Raw genomic sequence first — 20,275 nt, 5'->3', positions numbered from 1 at the left:
GAAGCCAGACAGTGTTCCCTTACTCTGTAGGGGCTGACGTATTCCTGTCAGTGCTCTGAAGCTCTGTTCTGGAACTCAGAGAAGAGCCTGGGAAGCAGTTTGATCCTTTAGGTATTATTTGCAATAAGCCGAACTAGAGCTGCCTTCACCAGGAGGTGCCTGGTCCTCCCCACTGCAGCAGGCCCCTCTGCACTCCTATACTAACCTTCCTTCCACCCTCCAGCGGGGTCTCCTGTCTGGCTGGGAAGAAAACCTGGCCCTGGCCCTGGCCCTGCTCAGCTCCAATAACACTGTTTTCTGCTCCTGTTCAGTGGTACTTTCCTCCTGAGGGGAACTTCCTGGAGTGCATGTGTGGATCAGAACTCTGAGGTTCCTTCAGGGATCCTCAGCGGTCTCAGTTCTCTCTGAGCAGCTCTCCCCTCCCCTGCACTCTCTCCTGGGAACTCCAGCTGCCTGGGTCTCCCTGGATGTTCTGCTCCACTCAGCAGCTCAGGAAATCTGTCTCAGTCCCCGTCCCTGCGATGAAACCTAGAAATCCTCTCAGGGCAGTGGCATGGGACATTCTAGGGCAACTTCTCTGGTTCCTCTTGCTCAGGGTCCCTGTCTCTTGTCACTTGAGGTCTATGGCCTTAGGAAGCTTTCCTTTAAAAAATGCCTGGGACCCAGGTCTGCTCCAGATGACCTCCACTGGACCCTTCACTGGCCATCCCTCAGAGACACAGGCTCAGGACTGGCCCTGCAGAGTGAGACTCCATGTCCACCCCAGGGACTCATGCAGCAGGCCTCCTTCAGTGCTGCAGACTTGGCTCATGACCCACTGAGATCCAGGGTGGCCCCTGTGCATCCAGGCCTCAGAGGAGCCCCCAGTCCCAGATACAAGGACTTACTTACAGATCAGTCAATATGCCCATCCTGTGGCAATAGGCTGGTCCACGACCCAGACCCTAGGACCCCCTCCTACAGACCCCGGGACAGGTAAGTCTGCACAGAGACTCCCACAGCAAACCACATGAAGTCCCCACCATCAGACCCACCTGGAGTCTCTAGGTGGGTTTGCTGGTAACTGGTTTTCTAGACAAAACCTATCTGTAAGGACTGGAATGTGTGTCTACTTCTTCAAATGTGCAGACACCAGTGAAGGCCCTAAGAATCATGAAGAGTCAGAGACACATGGCATCCCCCATGGAACTGAGTAATGGACCAGGAACTGACCCTGAGGTATGGATATCTGCAAACTGCCTGGGGAAATCAAAACAATTATCCTAAATGAGCCCAGTGGGCCACAGGAGGAAAGCCAGTCAACATCAGGAAAATAGTGTACACACAGAAAATCAGAAAGTCCAACAAAGAAATGACAGCCATGAAGAGGAAGCAAAGAGACAGTCTGGAGTTAAAGAACACAGGGACTGAAGTGGAAATTCTAGAGAGAGCTTCACCAGCAGACTTCACAGAGTAGGAGACAGAGCCAGACCTGAAAACAAGACGCTGGAAGTGACCCAGAGGATAGAAAGGAAGAAGATACAAAGGAATGAGGGAAATCTATGGGACACCATCAAGTGGGCATTGTACAATTACTATGAGTCTTAGCAGGAGCTGAGAAAGAGAAAAGAGCAGAGAGCTATTTAAATAAATAAGGAAGACAAATCCCCAAACCCAGAGAGAGAGATGAACACCCAGATGTGCAAAGAGGGAAAAACCCGACATGGAAGAAACACCCAGAGATGTTCACCAAGAGGCTGCATGATCAAACTCTCAAAGTCAGAGACAACTCCACAAGCAGCAAGGGAGAAGTGTTCACCCCATACTTAGGAACCCCAGAAAGACAGCCAAGAGGTTTCTCAGCAGCAATCTTGCAGGGAGGAAAGATTGGGATGATTTCTTCAAAGTGCTGGAGAGAAAGAAAGCCAACAAGACTGCCGTCACCATTAAGACTTTCCTTCAGGAGTGAAGGGGAGAGGGAATCTCCAGAAAAATACAGTTGTGGGAACTAATCACCACTCTGTTTGCCTTTCACAAAATGTTGAGTGGAGGTCTCCAAGTAAAACGTTGCACATTAACTGAAAGGATGAAGGTACAAACTCTCTGCAAAGGCAAAATGCAGACTAGTTCAGAAAGTCTCATGCCATCATGGTTTTGGACGTGCCATTTTAACTCAAGATTAAGGCTTGAAACATCGTGTATTTTTATAAAAACACTATCACCATGATAATTTCCTCTTTTAACAAGAGGAAGAGTGGTACTAAGAAATAACAAGAACATCAGAAAAGAATTAACAAAATGGGCATAGTAAGTTCTTTCTTATGATAATTACATTGAATGTAAATAAATTAAATTCTCTGATCAAAACACCCAGTGAGACTGAGACTCTGAAACATAAGGTACAACTACACACAGCCAATCAGAGACTCCCTGTAGCTCTCAGGACCCACAAGGGCAGAGAGTGATGGGACAGAGGGATTCCATGAAAATTGAAACCTAAAGTGAGAAGAAATACCAACGCCATGTCAGGCAGCAAAGAGTTTCAGTCCAAAACGGTCAGGGGAGACAAAGTCTGGGTGTCCAGGGGGTCAGTTCATCAAAGGGGAAGCAGGTTTGGGCCTGTGTGGCTAAGGCTGGGGTCAGGTAGACTTTCTGGGAAAGGCAGGGCTGGGGACAAGTTCCTGATTCCCAGCAGGCAGCTGCAAATGTCCTGTGGGGAGCTGAGACTTCCCAACCTTGAGGTCACTGCTCAGGTGAGAGAGGGAAGCCCCAACTGCGGACCTCACCAAGGCAGGACGGAGAGATGGGGAAATGGCCCTTGCTTGTCATGGGAGCTGCTAGAGCACAAAAGGACGAGGAGGAGTACAGTGGAGGGGAGGGACATGAACAGGGAAGGGGTACACGATCATGCACCAAGAGGGATGGGAGGCCAGGAAGGTGTGGAGCCAGGGCCCAGGCGCTGAGTGTCCAGTGTAGAGGCCACCCTGGGACACGGGAGCTGACAACAAGGGAGGCTGGGAAGTGTCCACGTGGCTCCCTGGTGCAGGTGGAGAACGTGTTCAGACCCTGCAGAGTGTCCAGGTCCAGAGTGCACAGTCCATGGTGGCCCTGGGTCCCTGGGGCTCACATGGGCTGAGTCCTGTGGGCATCTCCCCTGGGCCCTGGGGTCAGGCTCTCTTCTCTCTGTGACCTGGGCCAGCTGTGCCAAGCTTCCCCAAGAAGCACCCCCAGGGCCACCAAGACCAGCCCAGCCAGGCCCAGGCGGACACAGTTCATCACCCTGTAATTCTGGGGGGTAGAACCTAGAAGCAGAAGGACACGGCAGACTGTCAGGACAGGTCACTGGCAGGTGGCCAAGACCCACCCCAGGGCCCTGAAATAGGAGCCACTCCCCACTTTCCAGGCCAGAACCTGTCCCCGTGGGCACTACCCCATGCAGAGTCCCAGGTGACCTACTGTGGGGAGCTCACTCCTGTGGGTGGGGCTGATGTCACGTGGGACTCCTAGGAGTCAGAGGCTGGTGAAGGGCTGGCAGCCTCTCCCCTAGGCTGACCGTGGCCTCCTGAGCCCTTCTCCTGACTGTCCTGTCACTGGATCACCCTGCCCCACCTCCCATGCTCCCTGTGTCCCTTCCAGGTCTCCCAGTGAACAGGAGGGCCCTGGGGACAGGGGACTGGAGCACACACAGCTGCCTTTGATCAAACTCAGCTCCAAGTCTAAGGCCAAGGCCACCCTGGAGAAAACGGGGGATGAGCAGCCTCTGCCACCTGAGGATGAGAGGGGAGCTCAGGGCCTGGTGGTGCCCACAGCCCACTGTGAGAACCAGCCATGGGAGGGCAGAGTGTGACCCTGGGTGGGACCAGGGCTGTCTCTGCTCTGCCAGTTCATCCAGCCCGAAGTCTGCTGGACCTTTGAGTGTCCCCGTCCCTCCTCTCAGCCCAAACCCCAGCATCTGAGGCCTTGGGAAAGGGGTCAGGGTGGGTGACCCCTGTGTGTGCGTCCCTAGGGCAGGATGGATGGACTCTGCTGGCCCTTCACTGGGTGACCCTCCTCCCCCAACACCCAGGGTCTCCTGGGGACACAGTGCTGAGCTACAGTGAGCAGGACCCAGAGTGCATGGGGCTGGGGTCCCAGGTGCATCCCCAGCCCAGTGCACCCTGGAGCTGACCTCCTGAGCTGGTGATTGACAGGCTCTGGGTCTGCAGGTCCTAATGGAGTCTCAGTGCACAGGACCGTGACACGTCACCTCACAGATACTGGGGAAGCCCTGTCAGGACCAGGGTCCCCACAGCATGGGGACAGGGAGGGGAAGACCGAGGGTCCACACAGGGTCTCCTCCTCCTAAAAGGTTCCAGGCAAACAGCAGAGGGGGCAGGTGGGACTGATCCACCCAGACAGCTGGACCAACAGGACACACAGTGGGGGACACTCCACCCTGTCACATGGACAGGGAGGCAGAGGTGAACATGATGGTCTGGGGTCAGGATGGGTGGGCGTCAGCATGACCACTCCACACCTTGTCACCTGCCAGGAGCCACGTCCCTGCCCTGGGGCCACATCCTGAGAGGTGCAGGGTGTGTCATGGCCCCTTCCCGCCAGGTGCCTGCTCACCTGTGGAGGTCACGGTGGACTCTACAGAGCTGACCTGCTTTACACCAGTCCCTGTGTGCCTGCCTGGAGCACAGGTGGAGTCACACACCTGAGGTCTCTGGGCTCCTGTGGGCCGTCCCTCACCTCCCACAGTGTCCTCTAACTCCTGCCTGGGCCCTCTCCTGTACCCTGGATTATGGTGACCTTTGCAGACCCCCAGGGTGGGCAAGGAGACCTGGGGACCCAGGTGGCTCCTGAGCTGATCCTGCTGTGCACCCACCAGCACTGACCAGCAGGTCCTGGTCATGGGCAGACAGGGTCTGGAGCCTCACCCAGGACACAGGGTCAGGAGGTCCAGGCACTGACCTCACCTAGGGGCCACTGTGCCACCAGTAAGTACCCAGGATACTGGGGACCTGTCAGAGCCTCAGGATAAACTAGTGAGTGCCCCCAGAACTGACTGGGGCCCCACCCCTGGACACTGTGCATCTGGCCCACCCCTGGACACTGTGCATCTGGCCCACCCCTGGACACTGTGCATCTGGCCCAACCCTGGAAACTGTGCATCTCGCCCCCAGGATGTCTGGGTTACAGCAGAATTCACAGAGAAGGGAGAGAAGACTTGGCTTTAAATGGAGAATGTCCCCTGTCCCTCTCTGGGATGGGCTGACCCTCCTGGACTCTAACCCCAGACTGATCACAGAGGACATGGACCATCACATCCCAAAGCTTCCGCAGTGCCCCTTCCAGCCCTGGTCAGGGTTATCCCTGGCCCAGGTGACCTGCCCAGTGGGAGGGGACTACACCAGATGTCACCCTCAGCCACCCAGGCTCTGGCGCCGTAGGAAGGACAGTGAACCCTCCATCTGAGTGAAGATGTTCTGGAAGGTGTCTGCCCCCAGCCATCTCTGGGGACCCCTCCCCACCCAGCAGCAGGGCCAGCTCCATGCCCACCCCATGCTGGTCCTGTGTCCAGGTCACACAAAGTGGCCCATGAGACCAGCATTCCAGGGGCCTCAGGGCATGAGGGCTGAAGGGACACTGTGCAGAGGGAGGGGCCTGTGGTCAGGTGGGGGCAGGAGGCTGTGGACAGGTCGGCAGCTGGGACAGGGTCCAGGACCCAGGGACCAACCTGATGGCTGAGCTGGGCCTGGGGTGGGGACCTGGGTGACGTCCTCCCTGCTCAGCACCAGCCTCAAGTCGTCACTGAGCTCAGACCACAATGTGGACTTTATGTAGCGGCAGCGATAACGCCCAGCAGTGTCCTCACTCATGGAGGGGAACAGGAACCTGGCCTCTCGCTCAGAAGGTGAACTGTTCTTCTCACCCCAGATCTGGGGTCTTCCCTCCTTCTCCAGGCAAAATCCTGAAACCCAGCAGGTCCCCGGCACACGATGGTCACAGGCCTCCCCTGGGGGATCTCAGAGCCTGGCTCAGCAGAGATGGAGGGTCTGGGCAGGGCCCCTGGGAGGAAGCAGACAGCGGCTCAGCGTCCACTGGGAGGAGTGGCTGAGCCACAGACTGAATTCAGGTGCACAGCCCAAGGTTCTTGGGCAGGTTACAGAGCTGTGCAGCTGCGGTCACTCTGTGGCTTCACAGTCATCCACCTCCCTGCCTCCCTCTCCCTGGCACACCTCCTGGGTCTCCCTCCCTGTGTCCCTTTGCTCTGTCCCCTCCCTGTGTCCTTTCCCTAAGTCCCCTTGCTTGTCCCCTTCCTGTGTCTCCCTCCCTGTGTCCCCTCCCTATGTCCCTTTGTAGTGTCCCCTCCCTCTGTCCTCCCTGGGTCCCCTCCCTGTGTCCCCTCCTGTGCCCATCCTCCCTGCTGTGGCAGCTGCTCTCCCACCTGGTGAGGAGGACCTGACCCCAGGTGCATCCTGCCTGGCTCGGGGTCCCCAGGGAGCCTGGACACCCTGGCCCTGCTGTGTCTGTGCCCACCCCTCCCTGCCCTGGGCCAGGTCCAGGGGCCTCTGCTGAGCCTCTGCCTTGGGGTGTCCTCTACACTGTCCCCTCCTTCTCAGTCTGTTAGCACTTGCTGGAGGGTGACCTGCTGCACAGCTGGCCTCCTGCTCAGACCCCTCTGCCCACTGGAATGTCCCACCCTTGGGCCACCCCAGTCCATCTCCTCCCCTCATCTCCCTCAGTCCTGGTCCCTTGTCTGTCCACTCAGAGCCCCTCTGTGTGCTGACAGGAGCAGGAGAGGCACAGACACAGGCTCCTGGGGAGGGAGGACGGGCAGGTGGACACCCTGTCCAGGTCCACAGCTATGACCCTGCACAAGTGTCCCTGGGCACATCAGGGCACAGAGGAGGTGGCGCTTGTTCCCTGGGACATGGGGCACCTGGCTGAGACCTAGGACAGGTGTCGGGTCCCTGCCCCACCCACAGGGCCCAGGGTGGGAGAAGCCCAGGTGCCTGTCACTCAGGACACTGCAGCCAGAGGTGGAGGGAGTCCAGGGGCCTCTTGGAGGGCAGCCACTGGCCTGCGTGGGGACTGTTGCTGGTAACAGTGTGGACTGCACAACTGCTGAGGGGCAGGAATGGATGCTCTCCACCAACACGGGAAAGTGGGAGAGGCCAGGCCTGCTGACCCCACCTATCCACTCCCAGGGGGCCATCAGAGCATCCTGCCGCGTCCCCAGACACACAGCCACCATGTCAGGGGAGAGCCCTGTGCTCAGCCCAGGAAACCACAGGAGACAGGCAGAGACACAGGGACCTGATGAGGGCCACACTGGGGTTGCCCACGCGTGGGACACTGTTAATGTCCCCAGGCTCCTGGATCCACATGCCCCTGTCCACAGCTGCCCTGGGAGGAGGACCTGGGACCTGCACTCACCCTCCTGTGCGTGGATGGCCTGGCCCAGGCAGAGCCCTGGAAGAGAAGCCCAGTGAGAAGAGCGCCCGGTTCCCCCAGAGCTGGGCCAGCAGGGCCTGGTGGAGGCTGGGCACCCAGCCTCCCTGCTCCCCAGGCCACCTGCTCCCAGGGTCAGCTTGGCCTTCTTCCTGCCCTGGGGTGGCTGCGAGACCTCCCAGGTGTCCTTCCAAGAGGCTCTCTGCTGCCCAGTCCTTCCCAAGGCTGGGCCTGTCCCCAACCCAGGTGTCTGCCTCTAGGACCCAGTGCTCCTGGTCACACTGAGCCTGGGCAGAGGTGAGGGGCAGCCCCGGGGGAGGGCCCAGAGTCTGCTGGGTTTGCTGGGCTCAGGCCTGTGCAGGGAAGGGACCTGTCCTGCCCTGTCACCTCCACCCACCCAGTCCCACCTTCCAGGACTCACCAAGGGCCAGGAGGGCAATGGAGCAGGGGGCCATGGCTCAGGCTCCTGCAGCCTCCCTGTCTGGAGCTGGGGCCCCACAGGGGACACAGGGGACAGGATGTGCTGGCTGGGCCCCTCTGGGGTGTCTACATCATGCCCCACAGAAAGAGGAAGAGGTCGCTGCCTCTTTTCCTCTTCCCACAGTGACAGAGGGAGGCCTCGGCTGCTGGGACATTTCTGACCTGTGCTCACATGTGCTGAGTGTCCCCTGACCTGGGCCTCACTGTCAATCTAGGGGACAAGGCAGAACACAGGCCCTGCTACAGACTGACTGGGTCCCACCAGCTCCACAAAGAGCCACTGTCTGTCCTGGGAAAGACGTTAGACCCCGAAAGCTGGATGTCCTCATGCTCAGGGTGGGAACCGCACTCCTGCTGAGCCTCTAAGGGAGCATTTGCCAAAGTCCAAACAGGACATTGACACCTTGAGGGTGTCCCAGTGTAGATAAAGACTAGACCAAGGAGGAGCAGGCCAGAGTGGAAGGGATGGTCCCCAAGTGCCCTGAGCACAGCCCTGGTCTCACCTTGATGGAGGCGCAGACCTGAGCTGTGTCAGGGCCTCGGGGATCCCAGGGCAGGAAGGAAGCCCAGGGCTCAGCCTGGTGGAGGGTCAGGGAAGACCCCCCTTTGCTTACCAGGTTCCAGAAGCCCCTGCTGCATGGTAACAGTGAATTCAAGCTCTTGCAAACCTGCGTGGGCTGTGGAGTCCATGTGTGTAATATCCACCAGTGCCCTGTAGGAAGGCCCAGCAGTGGGGTTCATTTGACCTGTTCATAGTGCACACAGCAGTCTGCCCACGTCAATCCCCAGGGCTCCCTCCTCCCCCACCCCCTCCCCTGCCTTCCTTCACTCTACTGGTCGGTCTTCTTTCAACTAAGTTAGTTTTAGTTGGTGCATTTCTGTTACATATAAATTGATATGCATCCAGGTCTGTTCACACTGCACACAGCATGACCCGGTCCACTTCCCTCCCTAGGTTCTCCCTGTTGCCCTCCCTCCTTCCTGATCCTTGGTCCCCAACTCTGCTCGACTGGTCTCCCTCTATTTTTGTGAGATCTCTTTTTTATTTCTTTTTTTATCTTTAGCATTTCCAGCAAATGCTGTAATATCATTCTTCTTTATGGCTGAGTAGAACTCCACTGTGTATCAATCGTATTTTCTTTGTTCATGTATCTGTTGACAGGCACCTGGGCTGGTGCCATAATTTGGCAATAAACATTGATGTGGCTGAATGACTACACTATGCTGATTTAAGTTCTATTGGATAAACACCAAGAAGTGGGGTCACTGGGTCATATGTGGCTCTATTCCTAGTCTTTTGAGGAATCTCCATAGTGCTCTCCAAAGTAGTTGTGCTATTTTGCAGTCCCACCAACAAGGTATGCATGTTCTTTCTCCCCATATTCTTGCCTCTATTCATTGTTATTTGTATTCTTGATGATCAGTGTGATTTTGGCCTGTATCTCCCTGGTTGTTAGAGTTGTGGAACCTTTTTTCCTATGATTGTTGGCCACTCACATTTCTTGTTTTGAGAAATGCCTCTTTAGGTCATGTGGCCATTTATTGAGTAGGTTGTTAGTTTATTAGGTATTATGTTTTTTAGTTCTTTATATATCCTTGTTATTAATTCCTTGTTGGAAGAGAAGCTGGCAAATTCCTTGTCACATTATGTTTACCAGATCTAGAAGTTTCTGGTGAAGTTTTTGGTTCCTTTAAGCATCAGTCATCAAAATATTTGAACTTATTCTTGTCCTATTTGTAACCCTAGAATTTCCTTGTCTTGCCTGATTGTTCTGGCTACACTCTCAAGATCGATCCTGGATAGGAGTGGTGAGAATGGAGATCCTTGTCATTTTTCTGATTCTGGAGGAAATGCTCAGTATGACGTGGCTTTGGATTTCTCACATAGGGATTTCATGCTGCTAAGGTGAGTTCCTTCTGTTCCTGCCGCAGTCTGGCTGGGCACAAAATCAGGGGCCACTCACAGCTTTGTAGATTCAAACAGCAATTCTTTATTCCCGAACTCACACCGGCCCTCTACAAACACGTTCTGGGGAAATCCACGTTCTTCTCCAAAATTCACGTACTCCACCAGGCATTGAATCCCAAATACTTTCTGAATCCCAGGAAAACTCAAGGGGAACTCAAGGATGGGGCGTGCCTGAGGCAGCAGGATACACCCTCTTCCCCTGGCAGGGACACCTTAAACCTGGAACCACCCTAAATCCAAGTAGCAGGATACTCCTGAAAACCTGATCCGCCCTAAACCCGGATCCGCCCTGGTCCTTGAGCAAGGTCACCTTACTCAAGCATACATGCAATGTCACAGCGAACGTCCAAGGCAAGTCCATTTCCACGAGTCCTTCCTCTAAGCAACATGGGGTACGCTGGCAAGGAAATTTCGATGCGTCATTCCTACTTGGCAATGGCTCTCAGCATCTAGTTTCATCAGAGTTGTGTTTGGTTTTGGTTGGTTGGTTGTTATTTGCAGTGCTGCAGATTCAACCTGGGGCCTACACATGCTAGCCATGGTGAAACCACTGAGCCAGGGAATGTGTGCTGGATTCTGTCCCCAAGGTTTTCTGCATCTATTGAGATGATCATGTGATTTTTGTCTTTGGTTTTACTTATGTGATGAACTATGTTGATTGATTGGTGGGTATTGAACCAAGCTTGCATCCTGGTTTGAGTCTAACTTGATCGTTGTATGCAGTCTGGTCACCTTGCTGTGGGGAGGATGCAGCAAACCTGCAGGGTGTGAGGGTCCTGTGACCACATCCTGCTCACTTTGCTCAGCTCCTGCATCCTGGCCCCAATGTGGCCCCAATCCACCCACCTCCTGTCCCTGCTGTGCCCTGGAAGGGGAGGCAGCAGAGGACATGGTGGAAAGTCCCTCCTGAAGACACTGGGCCTCCAGAGCCCAGGTTGGAGGAGGGAGCCCTGGGAAGCTAAGGTCATGCACTGAGGAGCCCAGGGTGACCTGCCAAGGCCAACACTAGGGACAGGCAGAGCCTGGGAGAGAGAGTCCACATGGGTTACTGTTGGGGTGCAGCGGAGCGTCGGAGGGAGAGACTACACAAGAGACTCACTTCATGCAATCACCGGGGGAAATTTATTGAGGGATTCGTTCCAGCGCGCTGGGGCTCTGTGCTCACTCAAGAAGGAAGAGCGGCTCAGAGCCCAGAACGGAGGTCAGGTGGAGCTTAAGTACACTTTTTGGAGAGGGCGGGAGGCTTTGCATACATCAGAACAAATCATCATGAGGCGCGGGAAAATTGAACAACAATTCAGAAACATGATTAGTACATACATTGGCGGGAACAATCAGGGCAGGGGTGATTGGTCATTTCTAAGCGGGGTACACATTTAAACTGATTGGTTCTGGGGCCTAGATGCCTACGTGCCATGCTACCTAGAGCCCTTAGCTATTAAACAACCAGGGAATCAATAGAGACATTTACTAGGCAGTTCCAGCATTGTCCTAACAACTTTACAGAGATTACAGGTTCCGGGGATAGCAGAGGAATTGTAACAATAGACTTTTACAATTGTAACAATTGTCTTTTACTTTTTAGCCCAGGCCTTATAATCTAGAAGCTTTACAATGCCCTAGTCTCTTACACTTTAACTCAAGCTCTTGCAGCTTGGAATCAGCTTAGAATTTTTACCTTTACAGTTACCTCTGTGTGGTTGTCCCACAAGTGCTCCATCTAAGCACCTGATCTAGGGACATAAGAGGATCCTCCAAGGCGCAGATTGTGGTTTTGGCAAAACACGAGGGTTTCTTCCAAGAAGGAAAGGTGGGGACAATGAGGGGACCGGGGATCCTCTGTACTGGGTCCTCTGGAATCAAAGGAAAAGGACGCTGGACCCTGATGCTCCCACTCTCCTCTGAGACCTGCCTGGACACCTCCTTGGCCTCAGCCAGATCTGCAAAAGGCTGAGGTGTTCACGTTCTGGGGTCTCCAGGGTGGGCTGGTCACCTAGTGAGCAGGGAAGCTCCAGTGCTGGAGACAGGGACCCCTGGGGACCAGGCACTGCCTGAGGGTCTCCACCTGACAGGGGACTGAGGTCAGGGTGCCCCTGGTGCAGTCAGAGGGACTGGCCAGCAGCAAGTGACCTCCAGACCTTGAGCACTTTCTGATGAAGAAGAATCTTAAATGGGCTTCAGTTTTGTCTTCTTTTTCTTGATCTGGGGGATGTCACTCTAGGGCTTTCACTGGTTCCTGGTCTTCTATCAGAATTCACAGGCTCTGACCCTGCACCGTCCACGCCAGCCTCAGGGTGTCCTGGGGGAGCTACTCCAAGGAGGTGGGGCCTCCTCCTGAGCTCCAGAGGGGACCGTTCCCAACAGCTCCCATGGGCCTGTGCCCTGGCCCTCGGGCACCTGCAGTGAGTGGTTCCTCACCAGGACTCACCCTCGCAGGGCTCCTCACACAGAGACCCCTGGAGCTCAGGGTCGCAGGTGGGAGAGGTCCAGCCCATTCCATGTCCACGCAGTGTCCACAGGGCACCCCGCCAGAGCCACAGCAGTGGAGCTGGCAGGGAGCCGAGGTGACAGAGTCCTTGAACACAGAAGGGTCAGAGTCAGACTGGACTCTAGTCCTGGGGCTGGTGTCCTCGTCAGTGAACTCAGGGAGAATCCACTCCTTGACCAGGACGTGAGGCTGAGACGCCTCCTCCTGCCCCTGAGCTTAGGAGGGCTCACAGATTCAGATGTCCTCCTATAACAGCAGGGTCCAGGAGCAGCCCTGCTCAGCATATGTCCACCTGAGCCCACTCCTGTTGACCCTGATCCTCCCCTGCCCCACCCTGCCACTCCTGCAGGGAGCATGCTTCAGAGAAAGCTTAGATCATAGCAGCCCACACTGTACCTGTCCCCAACCTCTGGCCAACTACACTTTGGCTCTCAGGAAGTGCACCTGTGGGGGCTGAGGGGCAGCAGGGGAAACAGAGCTCAGCCATAGGAGGTGGACGACCTTCCTGCTCTGGCCATAATCTCCATCTATTCCCAGGGCAGCAGCAAAGAGCACTTGGAGTGTGGGATGGACCTGGGCTGGACGTCCACGTCCCTTCCTGGCTCCCTCATTTGCACAGATGTGCCCACTGCTCCTGGAGCTGGGGATGCATCTTGGAATAGAGAGAGTGGCTGGGGGGGTTCAGGGCTGGGGGACTCATAAACCAGCACACGCTGCAGGCCACTGTGGTCCCCTCACACAGCCACCAGCACAGGTGCTCAGCGGTGTGCTGATGACAGACGCACCAGGTCCTCCAGGATGGGCCACCAAGCTGACTCCCTCAGTGGACCTGGGGTAGCTGGTCTCCCTGGCACTGTCCTCTGTGCTAACTGTCACTGGTGTTCCATCAAACCAGGTCCAAAGGGGCCAGGACGGGGTCATAGAGCTAATGGGGTGAATGGTGCAGAGGTGGGGGTCCACTTCCCCAGGCTGACCTGTGGGGTGTTGAGGACCATGGTGGACACCAGGACCCCTGGCCTTCTCTTAACTGGCTGCCCACCCTACTGCTCCTCAGGCCCAGGGCTGCTGACCTGCAAAAGGAGATGGTGGATGGGCAATGCAGCAGGATGGGGCATGGATTAGAGGGGACAATGGGGAGGTGGAGGTTGGCTTGGGGGATGGTGGGGTAAATGGTCGGGATCTATGGGGGAGGGCTGAGCATCCTCAGGCACACCCCTGCCCCATTCTGGTCTTGATGGAGGACCAGGAGAACATGCCCAGGGCCTCGCTCCCCCTTCACACCACACATCTGCCTTGAAGACCCAGAGCCCAGGGAGGACCCCGTAAAGGACAGGAGGTGACATCTGCAGCCCTCACCTCAGCTGCCACCCTAGTCCTGTGGTTTCCTTCCCCTGTGCAGTCTCACCCTCAGCCGTCCCCTCCCTGCTGTCTGGACCCTGCAGCCAAGGGCACACAGGAAGTGATGAGCCAGGTACAGCCCCCGAGGCCCCACAGGAGGGTCCCTCCCCACCTGGCACAGTGTGGAGCATTCAGTTTAGGCTGAAGAGCATTTTCCTATAAGGACAGCCAGGCTCCAGGGGTGGTGACGCACACCTTAGCTCTCAGCCAGGCCGCTCTGTTGATGGTGGGACAGGCTGGAGTGAGAGATTCCAGAGCAGATGGGACGGCTCATCCCTCATGCCCCAGAACAGAGCATTTCACGTGCAGCACGGGGAACTGGCTCAGGGAGGAGGGCTTGCTCCTTTCAGCTGCTGTGTCAGTCAGCTCTGCTCTACTGCAACAAAACACCACAGACCATCAACTTAAATAGACCAGAGCTGCTGAGGGAGGGGTTTGCTCCTGCACAGGCTGCGCCATGGTGGGCTGCACTGGGAAATCAGCCCTGAGCTCCTTCATCTGGTCCAGCTCCCAGAGGGCAGGGTGCAGGCCTCCACCATGCTGGGCCTCTGGAGCCTGGCACCCACCTGCCCAGTAGCTGATCATGTTTCACCTGGTCTAGGAGTGACCCCCACATTCCCTTCCTGGATCCTCTGAGGACATAATCCTGGGTTGGCCTCAGCCTGTGTGGGGCCAACTCAGGTGGGGCCTGGGGCCTGGCCTGGCTGGGCAGCATTCAGGTCAGACATGAGGGCCTCAGGGACAGGGGGACCTCAGATCTGTGCTGAGATGTCCCCAAGGGGTGGGATCCCCCTGAGACCTGCCCTGGGGAAACGAGAGACAGGTCAGGGAGGGGCCGTCCCCATCTGGTGGGTGCGCAGCTCTGGGGACGAGGGGCCAGCAGCAGCCCCTGCTTACCACTTCCGTGCTGTCTGACCTGCAGGGCCTGCACCCTCCTCTCTGGACGTCTTCAGAGCAGGCGGCATGAGGTCCACCCTGCCTGTCCTCCTCTGCCTCGGTCAGTGTTGGTGGAGGGAGGGACACAGGGTGGGAGGGGAGGGTCCCAGGTGCCAGTTCTCTGAAACATTCAGGTTTTAGGTCCATATGGCACCAAATGGCTGCTGGCACCACAGGGAGATATTAGGCCGACACCCAGATGCCAGCTCCTCACGGGGACCTCTCTTCCAGGGCTGAGTCTGCTACAGAGCCCCCGGGGGTCTTCAGGTGAGGTCCCTGCAGCCTCCCACGTCCTGCCCAGGCTCAGCCTCTGGGGTCTGGGGAGAGAAGGGAGCAGCCTGGGCCGAGGGTGGTGACAAGGTAGGGCAGTGGGACCTGGGGTAGGGACAGGTCAGGACCCAGCCTCTGGTTTCCTTGCAGGGACCCTCCCCAAGCCCACACTCTGGGCTGAGCCAGGCCCTGTCATCCCCCATGGGAGGACAGTGACCCTCTGGTGTCAGGGATCACTGGGGGCCCGGCTGTACTGTCTGATTAAGGAAAGAAGCCAGAGACCCACATGCAAAAGAGCCTTACTCCAGCCTGAGAACAAGGTCAGGTTCTCCATCCCAGCCATGACTGAGCACCACGCAGGGAGATATCAATGCCACTATCTCAGCCCTGCTTGGTGGTCAGAGCCCAGTGAGCCCCTGGAGCTGGTGATGACAGGTGAGAGGACACTCAGGGGTCCCAGCCCCAGGCTCTGCCCTCAGGGAGGGGGTCTGCCCCCAGGGGTCCCTCTCACAGCCCAGCTGGGGGTGGTGTGGGAGGAGGGAGCCATGAACACCTGCCTCCTTCTCTCCTAGGATCCTACAGCAAACCCAGGCTCTCAGCCCTGCCCAGCCCTGTGGTGACCTCAGGAGGGAACGTGACCCTCCAGTGTGGCTCAGGGCAGGGATGAGATAGTTTATTTTGATTAAGAAAGGAGAACACAAACTCAATTGGATCCTAGAATCAAAGAAAGCCAACTGGGCAATTTCAATCCCACTACTTCATGGGCCGCGTGACCCCAGCCATAGTGGACATTCACCTGCTATGGTTAATACAGGAGCAGACCTCAGGTGTAGTCAGAACCCAGTGTTCCCATGGAGCTCCAGGGGTCAAGTAAGGATTTCTGATCTTTAACAAGATCACGTATTCAGGCTGCAATATTGTTGGTAGACACCCAGGGTGTGAGAGTGACCTGCAGGACAGGGGCAGAAGGGGGTTGGCGGGATCCAGCCCTCAGCCCAAGCTCCTCTTCCTAAAGGGGTGTCCAGGAAGCCCTCCCTCCTGACCCAGGAGGGCCCTGTCCTGGCCCCTGGAGAAACCCTGACCCTCCAGTGTCACTCAGACGTCACCTATGACAGATTCACTCTGTCCAAGGAGGGGGCACAGGACCTCCCCCAGCGCCCTGCCCAGCAGCCCCAGCCTGGGCTCTCTCAGGCCGACTTCCTCCTGGGCCCTGTGAGCAGCTCCCACGGAGGTCAGTACAGGTGCTACGGTGGACACAGCCTCTCCTCTGAGTGGTCAGCCCCCAGTGACCCCCTGGACATCCTGGTCTCAGGTGAGGAGCCCAGGGGTGCAGTCAGGGACCCAGCCTCTGCACAGCCCTGTTGGGGAGCCCCAGGAGGTGATGGCCAGGGTGAGGTGGGGGTCTCAGGAGGGAGAGAGACAGGGAGGGGCAGAGAGGACAGAGACAGGGACACAGGGACAGGAAGGATCAGAGACAATGAGACAGACAGAGAGCACAGGGTCCTCAGAGAGAGGCCTGGGGAGGTCTCAGCTCAGAACAAGCTGGGGCCACCCTCACCCTCCTTCCTCTCTCCAGGACAGCTCCCTGTCACACCCTCCCTCTCAGTGCAGCCTGGTCCCACAGTGTCCTCAGGGGAGAACGTGACCCTGCTGTGTCAGTCACGGATCAAGATGGACACTTTCCTCCTGTGCAAGGAGGGGGCAGCTGGTCCCCCCCTGCGTCTGAGAGCAGAGTACCGAGCCCCATGGTACCAGGCAGAGTTCTCCATGAGAGCTGTGACCTCAGCCCTCGGGGGGACCTACAGGTGCTATGGCTCTCAAAGCTCATCCCCCTACCTGCTGTCACAGCCCAGTGCCCCCCTGGACCTGGTGGTCTCAGGTGAGTGACCCTGACCCCATCCTTTGTGAGCTCAAGGATTCCCTCAGGGCCCTGCCCAGGACAGCTCTGGGTGGGATGGGAGTGAAGGGCCTAGGGAGGGTCGGCCAGCGGGACTCACCCCTCAGAGAGGAGGGGCCAACGGGGTCCTCCAGCCTGTGCACCCACCCACCACTGGAATCAGGAAGGTGCAGGTGGGCACAGGAGGGTCCTGGGGAGGCCAGGTACGTGTAGGAGGATGGGCAGAGACAGTCCCCAGGGGTAGCCTGCACCCCTCACCCTCCTGTTCTCGTCAATCCCAGGACCCTCTGGGGGACCCAGCCCCCCACACTCAGGACCCAGGTCACCAGCTGGTGAGTCTCAGGGGCCTCTGTGCAGACAGTGTCCCGCATTCTTGGGCAACCAAGGATCACAATGAGCTACAAAGTCCAGTTACCAACTCAGCTAAGCTGTGTCCAGGGCACTGCAGAGAATGGTCAGGGATCTCAGGCCCTGGGGCTCAGGGCTGGGAGGCAGGAGGATGAGGTCCAGGCAGAGGTGACTCTGGGCCCAGCCTGGGGAGGAGCAGCCAGCTGAAGTGGAGGGCAGGCAGCCCAGCCCTCACCTCCCACCCACCCCAGGAGGCCCTGAGGACCAGCCCCTCTCCCCCACGGACCCAGGACCCCAGAGTGGTGAGTGAGGGGCTCTGGTGGGAGGTGGGGTCCAGGGCAGGGCTGAGCTGAGGGCGAGCAGCCCCCTCTGGAAATGCTGACTGGGACCAGCCCCTCCCCTCTGGGCCTCAGTTTCTCCCAGGGCAGAGGAGAGGCCTGGCCCTGACCTTCAAGTGCCTCTCAGGCTGACCTTGGCTGTGCCCTGCTGGGAGAGGGGCCTCCAGGGAAGCCTCCAGGACCTGAATCTGCAGGGCTCTGTCCCCTCTGTGCAGTGACAGTGACACTGAGCAGGGGAGGGCTCAGGGCCATCGGGGTGTCAGGCTCTTTCCCTCCAGCTCAGGGCTGAGCTCTGGTGGAGAGAAGGAGACTGGGAGTCAGACTCCCCCAGTTCAGGCCCCGCTCTGCTGCTTCCTGCTGGGTGACTGGGCAGGGGACCCCCCTCTGAGCCTTGGTTTCCTCATCTGTTCTGGGGGTGGGTTTCAGTTCCATGATGCCTGAGTGACAGGCTGGAGGTGACAGTTGGAAAGACCAGCAGTGCTGGCACACAGTAGGTGCTCAGGTAAGCAGCGTGGCTCCTCGTCCACACCCGTGCCCAGGACTGGGAAGGAGTCTGAAGATTTTGGTGGGGGTCTCGGTTCCCCTCCTCCTGCTGCTCATCTTCCTCCTCCTGGGACACCAGTGTCGGGGACAATGCAGGAAGGCAGGTGAGTGGGGAGTGGGAGACGTGGTGGTGTCCCAGGGGAATTAGCCAGTTGTGCTCAGGGCACACAGGATGGGAAGCCTGGTTGTTACCCTGACCAGCAGGACCACCCAGGAGACCCAGCAAGAGCCCGTGTAGGCCTCACAGGTCTGCCTTCTTCTCCTCACACAGGGCTCAGCACTGCTGTCACCTCCCCAGAGGCCACCCAAGGCCACCAGGTGACCCGTCCTCTCCTCCGCCCTCCTCTCTCTGCCTGCTGCCCTCTTCTCTCCTCCCAGCTGATGGTGCTGATGGGCTCTGGTCGGCCTCCTGCCCTGAGGCCTGGGCGCTGGCCTCTCTCCTCTGCCTCCTCCCCCTGCTGAGCTTGCTGCACCTGCTCCTGAGGAGGAGGTGGACCTGGCCACAGCCCTGCCCTGCACTGGCCCCCTCCCAGCGACACCGATGGCTGACTCCTGGGGGTTTGCTGTTGGCAAGGCTCTACTGGGGGCTTGGGACAGCAGCAGCAAACACAGTCTGGTGCTCAGACACAGGACAGTCCCAGGACAGACAGATGGGGCAGAGGCAGACAGGTGTTGGGAGACCAGGCAGGGTGATGGCTTTGAACCCAGGACAGAGCCAGGTGGGCCGGGGGCCATGGGCAGGAGCAGGAGGGTTATCTGGACAGTCAAGGAGGGTTCCCTGGGGAGGACCCTGGACAGAGCCCTAACCACAGGGACAGGCCTGAGAGCATCTCAGGAAGAGGGTCCTGCCAAGGGAGCAGCAGTGTGAGGCCAGTGGGCACAGGCTGACCTGTCCAGCAGGCACGAGTCCAGGTGGCTGCAGGTGATGCATGAGGAGCAGGTGTGATGGTGGCAGGGGCAGAGGTGGGCCGGGCTCAGTCCTGCAGGTGCCTCTGCTCTGGCAGAGCCTGAGAAGCCCCTGGAAGTTCTGCTGGGCATGGAGAGCTGACTGCTGGCTGCAGGTCCCTCCAGCTCCCTGTGGGAGGTGAGGGGCACAGCCAGAGTGGACTCGGAGCTGCCTGCCTCTGTCCCCTCCACAGAGCCCTGCAGATGAAGACCCCTGTGGTGTCACCTATGCTGAGGTGTCACACTCTAGACAGGGGCGAGGAGGAATGTCACCTTTGTCACCTGAGTCAGGGCCATTCCTGGTCATGAAGGACACATCAGAGGGAGAGGACAGCCTGCAGGAATGCCAGGTGGGTCCTGTCCCTCCAGGCCCCAGGCTCCCGAGGCTCCAGCCTCACCTGTCACCACTCTGTCCTCACTCCAGGTGGCTGCATCTGGTGACCCCCAGGATGTGACCTATGCCCAGCTGAAGGACCTCAAGCTCAGACAAGGGAGTGCCACTCCTCCTTCCTAACAAGGACAGGAGCCTCCCACTGAGCCCAGTGACTACTCCACCCTGGCCATCCATTAGCCCAGGACATCACTCAGATCCCACGCTGCAAGGACAGGGACACGGGGAACCCAGCAGGCACTAGGCAGCCCATGGACATGCAGCTGGGTATCACGGCCAGCCTGGAGCCTGACATGCACGGCCAGGAGCATCTGCGACCTGCTGGAAGTCACCTGATTCCCAGTCACAATAACTGGTCCCCAACCATGTGCCACGTTTGGCCATTTTATTCTCCTAATCACCAACAGGGAAGGGGAGGAGTCACAAGGCAAGTGAGCAAATGTGTGACAGGAAAGTGCATCCAGCTGATGACGCACAGAAATGAAGTGACTTTGATCAAAGGAAACTTACAATAGAGTTCAAAATGTGGTGGGGTGACCCTGGGGAGTCCATGTCACCCGCCTTCCTGCTGATTTTCACCTCTGGCTGGGACCCCTCTGTCCAGCAGCATGACCTGGGCTGAGTGGCAGCCTGCTGGGATCCCCTGCCCACCTCAGGAAAGGGTCTGTGGAAAGGGGAGCAGACCTGGAGCCACCCAGTGTGGGAGGCCATCCTTACGGGTGACTGAGTTACACTCCCCAGCTGGGTGCTGAGGCGCTCAGTCACAGAAATGGGTGTGTCTTGCTACAGCCCCATGGGTGAAGCTATGCTCACCTGTTCCTTTGTAATATGACCCCTTGCCCTGTTTAGGATA

The 20,275-nt window shown here is 57.8% G+C and overlaps 1 protein-coding gene across 1 annotated transcript; it reads left to right on the top strand.

The window, feature by feature from the left end:
• The first annotated feature begins 1,195 nt into the window (after nt 1-1,195).
• Nucleotides 1,196-19,545, top strand: LOC144250447 (leukocyte immunoglobulin-like receptor subfamily B member 3). Its single transcript, XM_077793293.1, has 11 exons — nt 1,196-1,218; nt 3,616-3,794; nt 15,111-15,395; nt 15,976-16,272; nt 16,537-16,839; nt 17,139-17,189; nt 17,457-17,507; nt 18,083-18,190; nt 18,358-18,470; nt 19,226-19,381; nt 19,456-19,545. The coding sequence occupies exons 1-11, from the start codon at nt 1,196-1,198 to the stop codon at nt 19,543-19,545; spliced, it is 1,656 nt and encodes a 551-aa protein (XP_077649419.1).
• Nucleotides 19,546-20,275: the final 730 nt, after the last annotated feature.

This window comes from Urocitellus parryii, chromosome 15, assembly GCF_045843805.1.
Source record: "Urocitellus parryii isolate mUroPar1 chromosome 15, mUroPar1.hap1, whole genome shotgun sequence".
NCBI lineage: Eukaryota > Metazoa > Chordata > Mammalia > Rodentia > Sciuridae > Urocitellus > Urocitellus parryii.
Note: the sequence above shows the minus strand (reverse complement) of the source record. Positions and strands in the feature narration are given on the sequence as shown.